The sequence below is a fragment of the Rattus rattus genome, chromosome 2 (genome assembly GCF_011064425.1).
Source record: "Rattus rattus isolate New Zealand chromosome 2, Rrattus_CSIRO_v1, whole genome shotgun sequence".
NCBI lineage: Eukaryota > Metazoa > Chordata > Mammalia > Rodentia > Muridae > Rattus > Rattus rattus.
In genome coordinates this window covers 229168364-229188927 of record NC_046155.1, presented here as the reverse complement: position 1 = coordinate 229188927, position 20564 = coordinate 229168364, and the positions used below count along the sequence as shown (strand labels likewise).

Here is a 20564-nt window from a genome sequence, read left to right as displayed (position 1 = left end):
TGAGGCTGTGACTCGGGATACTTCCAGGGTCTTTTTGTGTCTCCTCAGATTTCTCTGTCTTCCATTGTAGTCATGGAAATAAAGAAGCCTTCTCTTGCCGGGGAATTCGTCTGGCCGTGGACTGGTTCAGGGACAGAGGACACACCTACATCAAGGTTTTTGTCCCATCTTGGAGGAAAGAGCCATCAAGGTCTGATACTCCTATCAGAGGTATGCCACCCATTGTCTGTGGTAGTGTCCCTCAAGATGGTGGTCAACTGCCCATTACTGGTATAGGGCCTTTCTCCCATACTGAAGGGCCTATGAGAGCCCTGACTGAGCACTTGCTCACAGCACTTCCTCAATGTCAAAAGGACAAAAATACTCACTAAATAGATAAATATTCTCTAACGTTTACTTGCCCGCTTATAGACAAGCACATCACTCTTATCATTTATTGGGAATGCGTTTGTACTATAAAATAATTGTGTCTTACAACATTTAGCTCTCTGAAGATTGGGTTTACACTTCGTACCCAGTAGGTAGGATCTGAAGAAGACATTTTGTCGGGGTATACTTGGTATTTGCCAGATACCTCTCCAACCTCTTTGTGTGAAGAAAAATGGAAATTTAATTTTTAGTGTTTTTGTTTTTCGTCGCTTGTGATCAAACTGGGGGCTTTGTGCAATGCTAGGTCAGCATTCTATTAAACACATTTTTCTTATATATTTTACTTATGCATAATATATGTATATTATGTGTGTGTGCCTGTGTGTGTCTATGTGTGTGGTGTGTGTGTGTGTGTGTGTGTGTGTGTGTGTGTGCACATGCACACCAAGTGTGGGTGCCTTAGAAGCCTGAAAGGCTGTTGAATTACTTAAGCTGGAGTTACAAATGATTGTGAGCTGCTCAAAGTGGGTACTTGAAACTAATTCTGGTTCTCTGTGAGGACAGCCCGTGAGCCATTTTTACTTACTGAAAACTTTTTTACATGAAATATACTTTGATAATGTTTTCCCCTCCCCAGTATCATCCTAGATTGTCTATACCTCCCAACCTACCCAACTTCAGATCCCTTCTTTCTTTCAAAATAGCAAAAACAAACAAAAATAAAAAAATCCTCAACAAAAACAGAAAATGAAAATCAAAACTGAGCAAAAATACTAACAAGACAAAAAAATGCCCAAACAAAGCAAAATTAAACAAAATGTACACAAAAACTACCATTGAGTTTATTTTGTCACTAGTCAACCACTCCTGGGTGTAGGGCTTGTCCTGAGGGGTCATTGATATATTCAGTGAGACTCCATTGGAGAAAACTGATAGTCTCTTTACCAGCAGCTCTTGTTTGTAGATAACTTCGTGATTGGGGGTGGGGGTGTCCTTGTATCCAGTTCTCCCATTCAGTGCTGGGATGGTATCTGGCTTGAACCTGTGAAGGTCTTGTGTGTGCTGCCCCAGTCTCTGCGAGTTCATATGTGGGTCAGTCCTCTTGAGTCTGGAAAACATGGTTTCCCTCTTAGAATCGTTCTGCCCCTTCTGCATGGGGCCCTGAACCTGGAGGGGAGGAGTCTGATAAAGACGTCCTATTTAGGACTGAGTGCTACAAAGTTTCTAATATTCTGCACATTGTTCAGGCGAGGGGCCCTGGGCTAGTTTCCATCTATTACAAGAAGATTCTCCTGGATAAACTGAGTGAGGGACTGATCCGTAAGTGTAGCAGTATGTCTTCAGGAGTCTTTTAACTGTTGTGTTCCTTTAGCAGAATAACAGTAAAATATGGCACATGACCTATCTAATTGCAGGCTCTTGCCCACTTTAGCAGTGTCTGGCAGCATGGGCACGAAATCCAATCAGAAAGTGGTTTGTTACTTCTCAAACCATCGTGTGTTGAACCCATATATTTTGCACGTCGTAGGTTGTGAGGTTTGTAGCTGGCTGTTGTTAAGAGTACCTTCCAGTGTCTATAGCTAGTAGAGAAGACGCTACTAGTCAGGTACCAACTCGACTTCTCATCTTTGACGATGTGAACAGTCTTCAGCAATGGAGATTTGCCATCAAGATGTGGAGAGTAACCATTAGCCTTAGCAAGAACCTGCGATGTCTGAGGGTGGCCATGAGGCCCTTTGGTTGACGGTGCCATACAATATAACCCATTCCCGGCCCTGGATGTTTTTCTTAGTGGCATAGGATGTCTACTTGGGGCCTTGTCTCTTCTACTGTTTAGTGGCTCCATTTAGATCCCGCTCATGTATGTGTATGTGTTAAGGGTTTCTCCAGCAGGAGTAGGTTTATATGGTCTTTCAAATGGCCTTAGCTGTTTCTCTCTGTGTTCCCTTTCTTATTCTTCTCTCCCATTTCCCAGATGGGAAATGGTTTTCTTTCCGTATCTCCATAACAACACATTCCATTTCCTCTTCCTTGGTAGATCTCCTCCTTGCTAGTCGCTTACTGGATACCTAACCTCAGTGGTTACTCAGATTCTAGCACACGTATTGACAGTTTAAAGTCTAACATCCACATACAGAAGAAAACATAAAATATTTATCTTTCAGGGTCTAGGTTGCCTCTCTGAGGGTGATGTTTTTTCTACCTCCACTCATTCACCTGTGGATGTCATAACTTCATTTTTGTTAACAGCTGAATAGCATTTTACTGTTAGATGCACTGTATTTTCTCTATCCATCCATCACTTGATGGGCACCCAGGCTGTTTCCAGTTTCTGTCTATCGTAAACAGAGCAGCAGGGAGCACGGATGAGCAGACGTCTCTGCAGTAGGATGTGAGGTCCTTTGGGTACATGCTCAAGAGTGGGATAGCAGGTTCTTGAGGTCGTTCTATTCCTGAAGAACTGCCACACTGATTTCCACAGGGGCTGTACAAGGTTGTGCTCTCACCAGCAGTGGACGAGTGTTCTTAACCCATCCCCTCACCAGCAGGAGCACTCGTTTTACTGATCTTGTCTATTCTTGATAAGTATAAAGTGAAATCTCAAAGTAGTTTTATTTGCATTTTTTTTCTTATGACTAAGAATGTCGAACGTTTCTTCGCATGTTGCTCAACCATATATGTTTCATCTGTTGAGAATTACCCTCTGTTTAGGTCTGTGCCCATTTTAAAAGTCGGGTTGTTTTGCCTGATGTTCAGATTTTTTAGTTCTTTATGTATTTTAGATACTAGCCCTCTACTGGATATGTAATTAGTAGAGATCATTTCTGTTCTGTAGCCTGCTGCTTTGTCCAAAACGAAAGCATCCTTCGTGGTGCAGAAGCTTCTCGGTTTCATGAGGCCCCACTTATTAATTGTTGATTTACCTGTGCTATTGGTGCTCTGTACAGAAAGCCTTTTCCTGTGCCAGTGAGGTCAAGGTTGTTTCTCACGTTTTCTTCTGTAAGATTCTGGGTATCTGGCCTTGAGTGAAAGCCCTTGATTCATTTTGAGTTGGGTTTTGTGCAGGGTGATACGTACGAATATATTTGGATTCTTCTACATGCCCCCATCCGGTTAGTTGAAGATGATGTCTTTTGTGTGTGTGTGTGTGTATTTCTGGCTTCTTTGTCAAGAATCAGGTGTCCATAGGTGTCCGTATTTACCTGGGTCTTCAATTCAATTCCATTGACCAATGTGTCTGTTTTTCTGCCAACACCATAGTGGATTTTTTAAAAAATAATCTATTTTTAGTTTATGTACATTGTTGTTTTGCCTATATGTCTGTCTGACTGTCTGACTGTCTGTCTGTCTGTCTATCTGTTGGAGGGTGTCAAATCCTCTGGAGGAGTAGTTACAGACAGTTGTGAGCTGTTTTGTGGTTGCTGGGAGTGGAACCCAGGTCCTCTTGGAAGAGAAACCACTGAGTTATTTCTTCATCCCCACCATGGTATCGCTGTTGTTTTCATTACTGTAGCTCTGTAGTACAATTTGAGATTGGGGATGGTGACAGCTCTAGCAGTTATTATTATTATTATTATTATTATTATTATTATTATTATTATTATTCAGGATTGTTTTAGCTAGTGTGTGTGTGTGTGTGTGTGTGTGTGTTTCTGAAATTGTCCATCCAATTTCTGTGAATAACTGTCTTGAGATTTTGATGGGGATTGTATTTAATCTGTAGATTGCTTTTGGCAGGATGGTCATTTTTATGATATTAACCCCATTGACTCATGAACATGGGAGAGCCTTCTATTTTCTGGTGTCTTTAATATTTTTCTTAAATGTCTTAAAGTTTTTATTATACAAGTCTTTTACTTGTTTGGTTAGAGTCACCTCAAGATTTTTTTTTTTTGAGGCTATTATAAAAGGTATTGTTTCTCTGGTTTCTTTATTTGTCTGTCATTTGTATATAGGAAGACTAATGATTTTTGTGTGTTAATTTTGTAACCCACCACTTTGCTGAAGGTGTTTATGAGCGGTAGAAGTTTCCTAGTGGAACTTTTTTTGTGTCATTTATGTAAACGATCGTATTATCTGCAGATAAAGACACTTTAACTTCCTCCTTTCCCACCCTCATTCCCTTTGAACTCCCTCAGTTGTCTTATCGCTCTAGCTAAGACTGCAAGGACTATCTTGAATAAGCAGGGAGAAAGTGGACAACCTTGTCTTGTTCCTGATTTTACTGGAAATGCTTTGAGTTCCTCTTTGTGTAGGTTGATGGTGACCGTGGGCTTGCGTGCATTACATTGTAATTATCGTGTTGAGGTATCCCCCTCATATCCCTGGTTTCTCAAGACTTTTATGGTGAAGAGATGTTAGATTTTTGTCAAAGGCCTTTTCTGCATCTAATGAGATAATCATGTGGTTATGTTTCAGTCTTTTTAGGCGGTGAATTGTGTTTATTGGTTTCTGTAGATGGAACCACTCTTACACCTCTCAGATGAAGCCAACTCGATCATGGTGGAGAATCTTTTTGATGTGTTTTTGTATTTGGCTTGCCTGTATTTTATTGAGAAATTTTGCATTTATGTTCACAATTTTCACTTTTCACTGGATCTTTGTGTGGTGGTTTTGGTATTCTGGGGAACAGAGACCTCATAAAAACTATTAGGCAAAGTTTCATCTGTTTCTATTTTACAGAATACTTTGAGGAGTACTAGTGTTAATTATTCTTTGAAGGTCTAGCCCTGGGCTTTTCTTAGTTGGGAGACTTTTATTAAATAGTGTTTCTATTTCCCTAGGGATTATGGGTACATTTAAACTGCTTATTAAATCTTTATTTAACGTTGATAGGCCATGTATATCAAGGAATTCATCCATTTCTTTTAGGTTTTTCAGTTTGGTGGAGTAAGTATATATTTTTAAGAGTCCGTCTTATGATTCTCTGAATTTCTATAGGGATTGTAGTCATTTCTCCATTCTCATCTCCAATTTTATTAATTTGGTGTGTGTGTGTGTGTGTGTGTGTGTGTGTGTGTGTGTGTGTGCCTTTGACTTAGGATGGACCAACTAAGGGTTTGTCAGTCTTGCTGATTTTTCTCAAAGAAACTTTTCTCTATTTCATTATTCTTTGTATTGTCTTTGTGGATGGGACTTGCTGTGTGTCCAAATATATGGTCAAATTTGTAGAATGTTCCATGAGAGCCAATAAAATATACTCTCTAGTGTTTGGGTGAAATGCTCTGTAGATATCCTCAAGATCCACATAATTTATGATGTTATTTAACTGTTTAGTTTTCATCTAGATGACCTGTCTGTTGTGAAGTGCGGGGTGTTGAAGTCACCCACTATTATTGTGTGAAGGTCAATCTGTGATTGTAGCTGTAGCTGTGTTTCTCTCATAAACTTGGGAGCCCCTGTGTTTGGTGCATAAATATTTAGAATTGCAATATCTTCTTGGTATGTATGTACGTGTGTGTGTGTGTGTGTGTGTGTGTGTGTGTGTGTTTCTTTTGATTTGAAGTCTATTTTGTCAGCTGTTCAGTGTTAAAATGGCTGTATCTGTTTGGTTCTTGGATCTGTTTGCTTAGAATAAAATTTCCCTTCCTTTCACCCCAAGGTAATCTCTATCCTTGATGGCGAGGAGTATTTCTTGGATACAGCAGAAATATGGATCCTGCTTTTTCTAATCCCACCTGTTTGTATTGATGTATTGAGACCATTAGTATTGAGACTTATCAATGAGGAGTGTTTATTAATTCATATTATTTTGTTGTTTTGTTATGGATGTGTTCCTTCCCTCTTTTATTAACTCTTTAGGGATTATTTGTTCTTTTTATCTTCCTGGGTGTAGTTAACGTTCTCTTTGATGGAAGTTTTCTTTCTAGTGCCTTCTATAGAGCTTGATTGGTAGATAGAAATTGCTTAACCTTGCTTTCTAATAATGAAATGTTTTTTTCCTTAGTCAATAATGACTGATAATTTTGCTGGGTGTAGTTGTTTTGGCTTCCATTTGTGTTCTCTCAAAATGTGTCGTGCGTCTGTCCAGGCCCTCCTGACTTAGAGTCTCCACTGAAAAGTCAGAGCCGGGGCGGTTGGGAAGGTGGAGTTCCTAGGAGTGAAGATGTGGTGTGAGGAGGGGCTCCTGCAGTCAGGCTGCTACAAAACCAATAGTAAGTCTGAAGAGACTGCCGAGGAGGACAGGAAGGATAATCAAAACTGCCACCTGTATTCCAGTCCAGTATGGCACTGGGGGTCTCTGGTAGAAAAAATTTCTGTGCCCTGACAGCTGACACAAAGAGAAAGCTGGACAGGAATGCTGAGAGGGTCACTGGGAAAGACCTAAGGGGGCCCTGGGTCTGCACCAAGAGGTAGAGTTCTCCAGGGGATGGAGGTAGGGTGGGAAGCGAGGCTCCTAAGAGTAAGTCTAGAGAGACAGAAATGAAAGGTCCTCAGCCCCACTTTAAGTCTTAAAGTTGGTTGATATTCTAAGCTATAACTAGTAGGGCACTATGATTTAAATAAACAGACTTTCTGTTGTTATTAACAACAAAAGTAATTGTACTACTACTACTACTACTACTACTACTACTACTACTACTACACTACTACTACTGCTACTACTACTACTAATAATAATGATAAAAATAAATTCACATGCTAAGCCAGCGTTCTCCCTTGCTATACTCCCAGCCCTTGTTGTTTTCTCACTGTGCTTGCTTACATAAGAGATCAAGTGCTAAACCTTTACGGTAGCACTTCAGTCAAGTCAACAACAGGCCTGGTGGCTACCTATTGGTTATTTTGGAAAATTTGCTTGGCTTTTCCTTTCTGACTTTAGCCAGAGGTACTCCTCCCCCTCAGTGTGTGTGTGACAATGTCTCGTATAGTCCAGGCTAGCCTCAAACTCCATATGTAGCTGACAACGACCTTGGACTTCTGATCCTCCTGTGTCGACCTCCACAGTGCTGGCATTACAAATGTGCAACATCAGACTTGGTTTATGTTCTACTGGGGGTTCAACCCAGGTCTCATGTATGACAGATAAGCACCAATCCACTGAGCCATCTCTCCAGACCTTTAGTTTATTTTAAATTCTGTTCGTGGTCACCAATCGTCACCTTCTATTTATTTGTTTGTTTTTATTGTTTTTTTTAAATTTATTTATTTAATGTATGTGAGTACACTGTAGCTGTCTTCAGACACACCAGAAGAGGACATCAGATCTCATTACAGATGGTTGTGAGCCACCATGTGGTTGCTGGGATTTGAACTCAGGACCTCTGGAAGAGCAGTCCGTGCTCTTAACCACTGAGCCATCTCTCCAGCCCTATTTGTTTGTTTTTAAATAAGCCAATATTCACATGGATCATGTGTCTTCTTGAATATTTCTATGTTAATATGGACTTTTAAAAGAGTTCTCTTGATTTCTATTTAATTTTCCTTACTCATTTTTTTTTCCTGATTTGTTGTTCTCTTTGCTCATTTGAGTCTTTCTTGCTCTTAGGTTTTCTTCCTTAAAGTTGTTGATTTCTTTGTGAGTCTTTAATGTCCCTAGGAAATCTTGGTTTAAAAGGCACATTTGTTTGTTTGCTTGTGTATGCACATGTGTGTGCATGTGTGTGTGTGCATCTGTATGCTTGTGTGCACACATACAAGCAGAGGTTGGAGAACAGCTTGCAGCAGTCAATTCTCTCCTCTCAGGTGAGTTGTCGGGCTTAGCTGCAAGCAGCTTTACCCACTGATCCCTCTCACCAATCCAGCTTGATCAGATACGGACCTGTGCAAGTACGCCCTGGGCTTCTTTCCTAGAACGAGCCTTCTTCCCAGAAGCAGGGTTGACCTAGGGCGTTCACTGACAGTTTTCCTTCCCAAATCTCCTTCCTGAAACAGAGAGGAAGCAAGGCCCCTGGACACACTCCAGTGGCAGGACAAGGAGTGCTTTATTCTTAGAGAATAGCACAGGGATGCCGTTCTCCTTGCTAGCAGTGTTTTCCTCTTTTCCCTAGAGATAATGATGGGCATAGGCTGGGCTGTGGCTCTGTCAACACTGTATCGTTGTCTCTGCTTTCTGTCTTCCTAAAGTCTGTCAACATCTAAAGGTTGGCGACCATCTCCTAGCCACTTCCAGTGTGAATGTGGATCTCTTTTGTACCACTTCTATTGCTTTTGTATTTTTGTACTATTGCTTCTGTAGGATTCATGTCCTTGGATCCCTGGAACCCACAGGGTAGAAGGAAAGAGTCCTCTGACCTCTATAGGTCACACATGTGCATACACAAGCAAACAACAAACAAACAAACAAATGTGCCTTTTAAACCAAGATTTCCTAGGAACATTAAAGACTCACAAAGGAATCCACAAACTTTAAGGAAGAAAACCTCAGAGCAAGAAAGGCTAAAATTTATTTATTTATGACAGAGTTTTGCTACACAGCCGTAGCTGACCTAGAACTCGCTTTATAGCCAAAGCAGTGGTGACTCTCATGCCTCAGTCTCCCAAGGGCTGTGTGTGCTAACATACTTGGCAGGGGGAAAAAAAATGAATGAAATTGGCCACGTTGAGATAAAAGCTTTGTCTCACAGCCAGATGCCAAAAGCAGACGAGTGGAAACGAGAAAGCGTGAGGGAAAGAAGAGTCTAGGCTGTGGCCGTCCTGAACTCTGACCCTTACGTTTCTGCTTCCTGGTGCCAAGTGCTGGCATTATGGGCACACTCCACCACGGCTCGGTTTACGCAGTGAGGGATTAAACCCCAAGCTTCCTGCATGACTTGGAGGCACCCTGCCAACTTAGTCACCTCCCCAGCCCTACGCCTTGCATTTCACTCCAAATTAATGAGTCAGGAATAGGAACCCACAGAAAGATGACCTATTTCATAAATAAGCCTTTTAGTATAAGAAAACCTGCAACTGGGCCGTAAAAATAGGCAAAGATGTTCGATATCAAGAATAGCCAGAAATAAATGCTAAATAAAACCTTGTAAGCGATCACATTATGCCTAGCGGGCCAGAAAAGATTTTAGAGATCTGCCCCGGGTGGTTCCTTGAATATCCACGCCAGAGACTCATTGGCTGAAAGTAGCGAACAGGTGAGCACGGCAGACCACGTCACCATAGGGTAAGTGAACAGAGAAACCATTATCTAAGTATGGGTAGGGACTATTCATTGGGCGAAGTCCAAGGCCAGACCGCACTGAAAATGGTCCTCACATGTGTATCTGTGAAAATAAAAGTGAAGGGAGCCGTCAATATTACGTTTTATAGCAGGTTATCTCAGGGGAAGAGAGGCTTTGGACCCGGATGGGCAGCAGAGACTTTCCAGGCAGGACGCACCCCATTCTCGGACCCCATGGCGCTTTTTATTGCGAGTACTTTAGGCGTACTGCACTTTTGTGTTGTTTGAGGCAAGGTCTCCGGGAAACCTGGGTCCTGTTCCTTTTGCTTTTACTTCCCGATACCAGGACGGTAGGCATTAAATAGTAAGCCAGCCTTGGGGGCAAGCATGATAATCCCAGCATTCAAAGACACAGAGGGGCAAAAAGCGTGACGTTAAAGCCAGTCTAGAAGTAAGTCCCTTAGAAGTTGTCCAGCTCTGATGGGCTGGCGCAGGGATGGAGGCGGATGGCTCAGGGTGGGTTCCTGGGCCGGGAGGCAGGTCCTTCCATGGAGCCTTGTCTCCCCCCACCCCGTGGCCTCAGAACAGCACGTGCTGGAGGAACTGGAGCGACAGGCTGTGCTGGTGTACACCCCATCCCGCAAGGTGAACGGCAAGCGAGTGGTCTGCTACGACGATCGCTACATCGTGAAGCTGGCCTATGAGAAGGATGGCGTCATTGTCTCCAATGACAACTACCGGGACCTGCAGAATGAGAACCCGGAGTGGAAATGGTTCATTGAGCAGCGGCTACTCATGTTCTCCTTTGTAAATGACAGGTGAGGAAAGGGCAGAAGCCCGCGTGCCCTAACCAGGCTTCTTCAGGCCGGGGGTCAGCTCTGTCTCTCGCATCTCTTTCGCATCTCTTTCTCCCGGAGGCACCACTTCATCTTCCGTTTGGGTAAGAGCCTTAAGTCAGTCATCATGCAGAGTGGGCCCGGCCAGATGGTTCAGTGGTTAAGGGCACTTGTCGCTCTTGCAGAGAACCCAGGTTTGGTTCTCAGCACTGACATGGTAGCTTACAGCCATCTGTAACTGTCATTCTAGGGGATCTGATGCCTTCTTCTGGCTTCCATAGGTACAAGACATACATATGGTACACACACACACACACACACACACACACACACACACACACACGAGTGGGTGGTGCGGCACAAAACACTCCTATACATAAAATAAAAATAAATCTAAAAAGTAAAAATTAAAATTAAAAAAGTTAAAATGGAGGAGGGATTTCGACTATATCGTATCTCCTTTCAAGTTTAAAAACCCTGACTGAGGCTGGGAACATGACTCAGTGGTGAAGCCCACTTTGCTGCTCTTCCAGAGGACTGGAGTTCAGTTCTTAGCACCCAGACCAGTCAGTTCACCTCCCTCTGTAACTCCAGCTCCAGGGGGATCCAATACCTTTGGCTACCAATGGCAACAGTACTCACATATGCAGACATACATAGTTACACACAATTAAAAATAATACAAACGAATCTTTAAAAAAAAATACCGATCGAGTCATTCTTTCCTATCCCAGGCTGGCCGCAAATTTATGTAGTGTAGGATTACCTTGGGCTTCTGGTCTTCTTGCCTCTACCCTTTAAGTATCACGCTGGCCACTGTGTCCAGTCTATGCCATGCTAAGGATCAAACTAACCCAGGGCTTTGTACACCCGAGGCAAACATTCTACCAACTGGGCTTCAACCCCAGCCCTTAGATTTCTGTTCCAGGCAAAAACCAATTGACTCTTACTCTGCGATCTCTGACCAGCCTCCTGGCACGTGGTTTGAGACAAGGTCTTTGACGCTATAATGACACAGAATGCCTGTTCAGTGGGCTTGGTACATAGTAGAAACATAGTAGAAACATAGTAGCTAGTGATACAGGGTTGAATGGATGTAGGAAAGAATGAACAACTACTATGGGCCAGGCAAAGAGGGGTTGAGAGGAGAGAGAAAGAGGCCCTCCAAATGGTATTCAGTCCACTTAAGCATAAGAGAACAGTGCTTGACCCCAAAGTAGGGAAGGTGGTGTAGTTCAATGGAAAGAGCTAAGGCTTTGGACCCTATGCAGAGTTTTCCTAAGAGATCCCGCTCTGCTGAAGAAGAGTGAACCCTAGAGAGAACTGTATCCTATAAGGGGCAACAGTTATTCTTGGGGACAGGTGTGGACACGCTCCCTTCCCTGCTCCTGCACTTGGGAATCGATGCCCCCCTGAACGCCAGGACAGATGCTTCAGCAGCTGCACTGAGGTAACCCCCACTGTCATGTCCAGATTCACAAGCTAGAGGCTTTCTCTGTCCAGCTTCAGTCTAAATGAATCTGACAAGTCAGGAAGTGAGATTCCAGAAATCCTCACTGAGGGCTCATGGGCCATGGCTGCCTCTAACTTGGTGACAGCCAGGGGTCCTGGCCAAGTCCTTCTAATGCCTAGCTCTCTGCTAAGAGGGTGGGAGGTCAGAAGGCAGGGACTGACATCCTGTGAGTGAGGGCGCCCGCCTCAGTGCCCTGGGCATGTCCACTGGGCCCTCTTGGTACTCTTGGCAGCTCTTGCTCCTGAGAGAGAGGGGTAATCCTCTGAGAACTTTTAATAACTGCAGTGGGCGGCTCCTCAGATTCTTGATCAGATCCCAACTCCACAAAGAAGCCAGCTGTGTGGGTGGAGCTGAACCCTGGAGTCTGCACTGGGTCAGAGATCAGCTCTCTGCAGGGCAGGACTCACTCAGCTTTTGGGAGATGGTGACTGTCAAAGACGACCTTCTCCCCATCCCTTCCACCTCCTCTGGAACTTCCTTATGGGTTGGAAGGAGCTCCTGGGAACAAAGGGATTGATTGGCAGTGCAGGATCTCAGCAAATGGGAGGGGCTTTGTTTGTCTTTACTTTTTCCCCCTAGAGGCATTTTGTTTCTGTGGCACCGAACCCAGGGCTTTGTGTATATTTGGTAAACACTCTAATGGAAGCACATTGGTTACCCCCCCAACCCCAACCCCACCCCCATCCTTTTTAAATGTTAGTTTGAGCTAGGGTCTCACTGAGTTACTCAGGCTGCCCTGAACTTGCAATCCTCCTGCCCTCAGCTTTCACAATAGTGGGATTACGGGTCTAAGTGACTAGTGCCCAGCTTTTGAGCCATGCTATTTTCTGCTCTGTGCCCTGAGCATTTGGAAAACACAGTCCCTTCTTTGTTGAGGCTCTGTGCCAGGGAAGGGGAGGGGGAGGAGGCAGGAGACAGGCTGGCATCAGAGGACCATGTGTGCAGCAGAGTCAAGACAACCACACCCAGAGTTTGCAAAGCGTGGGGCTATTGCCTCATCTGCTTACCTGCTGGTGTGGTAGACTGTTACTACTGACCCTGCATCTACAGATGCCAGAGATGGGAGGCATGGTGTAAGGGGAGGGGGTGGAAGGAGCCTGTCTTGGTTTCTTGGTCTGTTGCTTTGATAAAACACCCTCCCAAAAACAACTTAAGGGTGTATTTTGACTCTTGGTTCTGGATTACAGCTCATCACATCCAGAGACAGTCACAGCAGTCAGAAGCTGAGGCAGCTGCAGTCAACAAGTGATAAATGCAGCCCCAGTTCACCTTGTCTCCTTTTTTTTATACAGTCTAGGATTCTAGTTCTAGGGAATGGTGCCGCCCACAATGGATACATCTTTCCACCAACAGGTATACTGAAGGGCCTGTCTTCAAGGTTATTTTCATCCAGCCGACATCACCAAGCCCCTAAGACTCCAAGGGGCTTCCTCAGTTCCCAAGTCACCTAGGAGCTGTCTGTTAACTCCGTGGACTTTCTCAAGCTTTTGGGAAAAGCCACCACGTTAGGAGGGGCTGACGTGAAGGGACATTGGTTGCAGTACATGTACCTTCTTGGGTGCGTGGTCATGCCATCTGGGTATTTATTCTCTTGGGTGACTCAGGCCTCTTCTCCCAAGCCTCCATCTGGGTATTGGCGGTAAAGTCCCAGTCACTCTTGAAGCGGCCCCTCTATGGTTATTTTTCAGGTTCATGCCTCCTGATGACCCCCTCGGCCGCCGAGGACCAACACTAAGCAATTTCCTAAGCAAGAAGCCAAGGCCCCCAGAGCCATCCTGGCAGCACTGTCCCTATGGTGGGTACCCAGGTTTTGTGGGCTCTGCCTTAAAACTGGCAACTCCGCCCTCGACCAGCTACCTGATGCTGGGGAGAAACGTAGCAGCATATTTGCCAGCAAGGATGTTCTAGGGATGAACGAACGCCCATGATGGTTGGGTGTAGAGCCACACTCGGGGGGATACGGACCCTGCCTCCCCCAGCTCTTGTTTTAGATCCTGTACTGCGTCCTTGGTACAGTATGTTCTTAACCTGCCCCACTGTTTGCTTGGTCTGCTCCCACCCACCCTGACAGAGTGGGCCCGTACTGGCCATTCGGAGTTAAGGGTTTCATCCAAGCCTAATAGCTCTTTCCCTACCTGCCTTGCTAAGATATTTAGTGCTCCTGCCTTTTGTCCTTACGGATGGACGTTCATTAAGACACGAGTGACATTCAAAATCGTTTCTTATGAGATTTAACGTTATTATCTTTTCGAGCTGGCCCAGAATGCCGGGTTGAAGTGATTGGGTTTAGATGGCCACCTCTGTCAGAATTGTTAGTGCTGGGGCAGGGGGAATGTGGCTATTAGTGGAAACAGAGGCAATGCTAGATCTTGCACCACTGGTACCCCTACAACTGGCTCTATTCTCAAGGTCAGGACCCCTGAGGAGGTGGAGGCTAAAGGTGACTAGACCCAGCTTGGCCCCAGACTCTGCTCAAAGGAAGTTCCTGATAGGTTACTTACTCGGCTGACCTTGTGGGTTACAGAACTCCGAGCACTGTATCTTCCATTCATCTCAGAACACTTGCCACCCCCCACCCCCCCGGTCACCTTCCAGACCTGAGTCTTTCATCGGGTGGAAAGCAGGAGAGTCAGAGGCCTGGGGAAGAGCATAGGCTAGGCTTCATAGCCTCTGCTCACCAGGGTCTCATCCCGTGCTCTTCCCGCCCTGCCTCTTCTAGGCAAGAAATGCACCTACGGGGTCAAGTGCAGATTCTACCACCCCGAGAGACCGCACCAAGGGCAGCTGCCGGTGGCAGACGAACTCCGTGCCAAGACGCGGGCTTGGCCGGGTGGTGGCGCCGGGGAGTCGCGGCCACCGAGCTCCCGGAGCCGTCCCGGAGCAGCCCGGCCGCTTCCCCCAGAGCCCGGCGCGCACAACCTCCCGCCGGCCCCGCAGCCCGCAGCCCTGGCAGCCCTGAACCGGAGCTTCGCTCGGCTGACCTTCAGCGACACCGCGGCCAGTGGCGTCGTGTCCCTGTCGCGTGGGCCGGACCGGATGCCCACGAGTGGTCCCACGTCCTGGGCCCCGCCATCCCTTCGCGCGGGCAGCGTTGCCACCCCAGGGTCGCCGGGTCTGCGGTGCCTCCGGACTCCGAACAGCCTGCTCTCTCCGGGCGATCTCAGGTCCCCAATCTGCCCACAATCCCAGCCGTCGGACGGACACTGTTCCAGGGGCACGCACAGTGACCTGCCTCCCCAGCACAGACCGCCGGAAGACCCGTGGGCCTTCCTGCCCAGCTCCTATGGTTATTTGAGTCACTCGGCTTGGGCTGAGTCGGCTTGGAGCGAGAACACCTTTGGAAGACCTTCGGGGTCAGCACAATCCACCATCAACAGTGGGGGAACTCACGCTTCGCTCTGCAGCGCCTTCCCATCTGACCGAGAGGACCCTGTTATGGCCTCGGATCCTGTGCTCTCAGACATGGCCCTGCGCACCCTCCTGCAGAGATCCCAAAAGACTGGTGCTCCGTTGGGGGATCCTTAGGGGACAGGTTCATAACACTGCAATGGGTGGTGGCCCAGGCTTGACTCTCTGCTTGGGTAGGTGGGATACAAGATGCTTGTTAATTTGGATGTGTCCCTGCAGTTGAACGACATTTTTTAAAGGTGGTCGGTGGGAGCTTTCTCAATCCTCAGTGGTGGATACCCGTGGGGATCTTGGGGATGCTCTCTGAAGCCAGGGTCTGCTTCGTGAGCAGGATGATTTCTGATGTATTTGGAAGGCTTTGTCCAGAGCACATCTGAATCCGGTTCTAACTAGCATCCAAAAATGTTTCAGCTGGTCATCACCGCTAGCCAAGGTGATTGACCTGAGTTTGACATAAACTCTTGGTGTGTGTGTGTGTGTGTGTGTGTGTGTGTGTGTGTGTGTGTGTGTGTGTGTGTGTGTGTTTAGAATTCTAGAAACCCAGGAGAACTTAACATGTCGTTGTAGTTGAAAGATTGAAAAAGGCTGGTAAATCAGTCTTGACTTTTGTGGTGTCAAATGATGTTTAACACGTATTCAGGTGACACAGGAAGGAAGGAAGTATTGCTGTCTGGAGTTTTCAAGTCACTATTGCTAATCTCACTCATAGGGGAAACTCAGCCTGTGTAAATTTTACTGTGGGGTTGTCCCAGGGGAACTTGATCCTACGGGTCTCCTCACTGGGTTTTTATTCTTTTTGTACATACATACCATATTACTGAAACATCACAACACACACGCACACGCACACGCACACAACCTTGCTCAAGACAGCCTGGCTTTTTTTTTTTTTTTTTTTTAATCAGCCTTTCTTTGTGTGATTCTACAAAATCTAAATTGCACCTTATAGAGATAGGATTTCAATCTACCCACCGCCCCCTTAAAAAGAACAACAACAACAACAACAACAAATCAGCAGTCAACAACAATCCAGGTTGGTCAGCATAGAGTTGGATTCTGGTAGAGGTTTATTGCAACTTTACTTAGCTGTGTCTTCTAGATAACTTCCGCTCTGGGTTTTGTGGGGAGGAGAAGCTCATTCATTCACAAGGGACAAGAAATGATACAGTGTTGCTGCGGCATGGGCCCAGCATTCTGAGGGACCCCCGCATCTGTAGGCTGCACCCACATGTTCCAGTTACAAGGGCAGCCTGCCAGGTTGTAACTCATTTGTTCCTGAGGGACTTAGTAGTTCATTTGGTCAGAGAGAGTCAGAGGGGACCTGCCAATGGGACCTGTTTGCCAAAGCCTGTCCCTGCAGTGTGGTGGGCACATTTGGGAAACACCCATTCATTGCCTCAGGGAAAAATGCTGTTGCAGTATTCATGGTAGACTTGACTCCTTGGCACCAGGGTAGCCATATGGCTTCCTGGAAGTCCTCCCTCTTTTAAAACCACCTTCTTAGCATGGCTTCTTGTGGATCTGTTCCTCACACCCTTTTCAAAACGTATGCTATTCTCAGACTGTTGCTTCTTATCTTGAGTCCCTGTCCTGAAGAAGGTCTGCTCTTTCTAGATCTTTTGAAGTTTTTCCTCTTGTGTGTGTGTGTGTGTGTGTGTGTGTGTGTGTGTTTTCTTTTCATAGGACTCTTAGAGCCGCTGTTTGACTCCCTGGTCTTGTCCCCTGCTTCAAATCAATCCATTGCGAATTTACAGTTGGAAATGTTTAAACTGCTTCCTCTGAAGACGAGTTTGAGTTTTAGTAAGCTGTAAAGCTATTTTATTTGGTTCACTGTGATTAAGAAAAAAGGGGAGGAAAAAAAGAGGTGTGTGTGTGTGTGTAGGGGAAAGAAACAACACATCTCAGATGTAATCACCTTTGGAAAATTCCAAAGTCTTAGTATGTCCTTGTGACACAAAACGGTGGATGAGAAACATAAATGAACTGTCCCTAGTTGCATAGCTGTTACCATGCTCCAAAAATAAACCACCTTTTCCACACCTGAACTCGATTCTCAAACTGTGTGTTGATTTCTTGTCAGTTCTCTTCTCCACTGTCCCCCCCCCCCCAAGTTTAACAGGATGGGTGAGAACTCTCGGCTCTGTCAATTTTCCACACTCTCTCCCTTGGTGTGTGTGTGTGGGGGGGGGGAGCTGTGATTTGATTTGCTAGAGCTCCTCCCCCCCACCCCGCCCCCGGAAGTAGCCGGACCCAGCCCAAATTAAGGGGCAGGCCATTCCCAAGACCACAAGCCGCTTATTAGTTTGCTAGACCTGACCCCCGTTCCAGATCCACCAAACAGTCTCCAAGTTTAGCTCCCTCTTCCAAACCCAGAAGCGGAGGGACTTCTCAGTGTTTCTTTCTCCCTCGAGGGGCCAGGCTGTACTTTTCCCCAGAGGCTCCATCTGGAAGGAGGTTTGAGTCTGAATCATAGAATTTAAGTGTTGAGCAGTAGAAGCAAGAAAAGCTGCTTCTTTCGGTTCTGTTCTAAGTAGAGTCCCAGCTTTGGTTTGATGTAAAGTCAGATAGATGGCGTGCCGTGTTGGCTGGCGTGGGTAGTTTGGATGAAGCCGCGGGGGCTGGAGGCCTCTGGGACAAAAGTCCCCCATGGGAGTAGAAGGGGGCGGCAGAGATCTTAGGGAGGGGAAGGGACATTAAGGAACAAGGACGGTACAGGATTTAGGGACTTGGAGAGGATCATGGGCATCACAAATCCCAGCACAAGGGGCACCATGGAGTCAGTATCAAGTACATAATCCTTTGGGTCTTGTGCACAATAAGGGTCTCTTTTCTAAATGTCTACAAATGTCAAGATGGTGACAGCAGAGCATTAAACCAAGCACAGGGCTCTTCTAGTACAGAGTCCTGTGTAACCGCACGGGACACCTTCTATGAAACTCTAGAAAGGAGGTAGGCATGAAGAGACCGCTCTCAGCACCCAGGGTGAGATCACATCAAAGCACTGAGTGAAAGAGGTCAGCGTCCAACACACACACGCGCACGCACGCACGCACGCACGCACGCACGCACGCACGCACGCACGCCTTATAGCAAGTTGTGGGCATCTGGAGCAGTTGCTCAGGCCTGATGCAGGCTTCTAGAGTGCAGAAGTCAAGAGATTTGAGCAAACACACAGGGAATAATCCACGTCCAAATGGCAAGAGCTACCTGCACCTGGCAGCAATTACACCGTATTAGGCAAGGTTCTTTGGCTGTCACCCTAGCTGACAAAACCAAATGGCAGGCGGCCAGAGGTGGAGGCATCATTCGAGGCTGCAAAGTCCGCCAGGTGTCTCTTGTCTGTTCTTTCAGATCTGCTTCCTTGATTGTTTGCCTTTCTTTCCTTCCTTCCTTCCTTCCTTCCTTCCTTCCTTCCTTCCTTCCTCTCTTTCTTTCTCTTTTCCTTATTGTCTTCTTCTAGGCTTTTCTCTAGACAGTGAGAGCTATTCTGCAGGCAGGTTCAAGCACATGTCCTTTTAGCTAGAGATTCATGAAGCAGACTTGAAAAGAATCCTGGGGAAAGAGTTCTGAGTGACCAGGTATGGCTCATGTACTCATTCCTGAGCCAATCAGCCTTCGTCTCACGACCACCTCTGGCTAGCACATGGGTGTCAATTGTGAGGGTTCATTTCTTCACAAACCTACAGGATGGGTGGACATTGGAAAGAGGGGGAGCAGATCCCTCAAAAAGGTAGAGGACCATTGTCCGGACAGAATGCATGTCCACAATTATGTTCAAACCTTAGGGTGTCCCTAGCAACCTCTTGTCCTATTTGGTGACCCTCCTATCTGCTCATCCACAGTCAGGGGGGGACAGAAAAGTCTGCTGCAGTAGAGCTTGGAGTGTTGTCCTGGTCACTGAGTCAATTCTGGGGTCAGAGCCAGATCAGCCCTTCAAGAGTCTCCACCAAACACCCCTACAGTTGTGAAAGAGGCTCTTTGGAGTCAAAGGTAGGTCCATGGAGGAGGTGCAGCAGGAAATGAAGGGCAATGGATCTCACCCCACCAGGTAATTAATTTGTTTCGAGTTCCTGGGGACAGGCACATGGAGGAGGGACACTTGTCCCAAGTCTCAGAAACAGAAAGACAGCGGGCAAGCATTCGGAAACCTGCGAATGCCATGCTTAAGTCTGGCTGGCTGGCTGACAGTGACTGGCGTTGCTTGACTGACAGACACTGACTGACACCACCACTGAGTCATGCATGGCCCTAGTGACCCACTAACGGACGTCTTTGGATCACTGACACAGACAGACAGACACCGACTGGCTGGTGTTGAGTCATTGATCTATGGACACTGATTATGACTGGCTGACACTGAGCGATTGACACTGATGATCTGATTGGCTGACACTGGGTGACTGTTGCTGATCGTGACTTCCTGGTTGGTACCAGTTATTTGATGGACACTAAGCATGACCAACTGGCTGCTTTGCCTGACTGGCTGTTGAAGACATCTGCTCAAATAGCACCCCTTACTCATGACAATTCTGATAATTCAGAATTCTAATTCTGCATCCAAAATGACTCTTGAATATAGCATTGGTGTGATTATGATAAGTCACGTCAGGGTCCAGAGTTAGGCCGTTTCTGAGAGAGGCAGGCAGACAGCATTTCTCCGCAAGGCTCAGGCAGTGTAGGAAGGGAGTGAGGCTCTTTTTTGCAAAGAGATTTTGCTCTTGCTGTCCCATCCCCTCTCCACCACTGTCTCCATCTCTCAATTCCCCTGAGTCTTGCTCCACCTCAAAAGCACTCGTTTGTGAGTTCTCTGGACTCCATGCTTCGCTTGGCCACAATTCTTCTTCTCCCCCACTTTCCTTGGTCTCTCCCTCACATTTCTTCAGCCGTACTCCATGACTCTTTGGCTAACAGCACCGGAATCTCCTCAGGCTCCTTCAAAGCTGTCCTTTCTGGGTAGCTAGCTATTCATTCCCACGTCTCCACACTGCTTCAGGGCACCCTTGCTTCTAGTGGTTGCTTTTCTTTATTGGATTCTTCTTGGCCAGACTTGCCCGAGCAGGCCGCACACACACTTAAAGGATGTAGATTCTGTCTTACGCTGGTGTCCCCAACCGCCTGGTCAGTCAGGACAAGAGAGGCAATGTTACACAAAGAAGAGAGTTCTGGAGCTCCGTGTGACATTGGCTTTAACTGGTCACACCACAGCACTTCACTTCCTGGGTGGGGACAGGAAGGCGCTCCCTACGGAGCTCCTGGAAGATGCACTCAGAGAAGGGTACTCATTGCTAGCAATTTGTGGTGACCGAAGAGAGATAACGATTGACTGAGGACACTGAGGGGT

The 20564-nt window shown here is 46.4% G+C and overlaps 1 protein-coding gene across 1 annotated transcript in view; it reads left to right on the top strand.

Annotated features, from left to right (window-relative positions):
- The window catches only part of Zc3h12d (zinc finger CCCH-type containing 12D), a 33326-nt gene extending 17251 nt beyond the window's left edge, over positions 1-16075 (top strand). Inside the window, exons 3-6 of the mRNA XM_032894998.1 lie at positions 71-210; positions 10050-10284; positions 13504-13610; positions 14535-16075. Of these exons, the coding sequence (XP_032750889.1) occupies positions 71-210; positions 10050-10284; positions 13504-13610; positions 14535-15340 (1288 nt within the window). The 3' untranslated portion in view covers positions 15341-16075. The remainder of the gene's footprint in view (positions 1-70; positions 211-10049; positions 10285-13503; positions 13611-14534) is intronic.
- The last annotated feature ends 4489 nt before the right edge of the window (positions 16076-20564 follow it).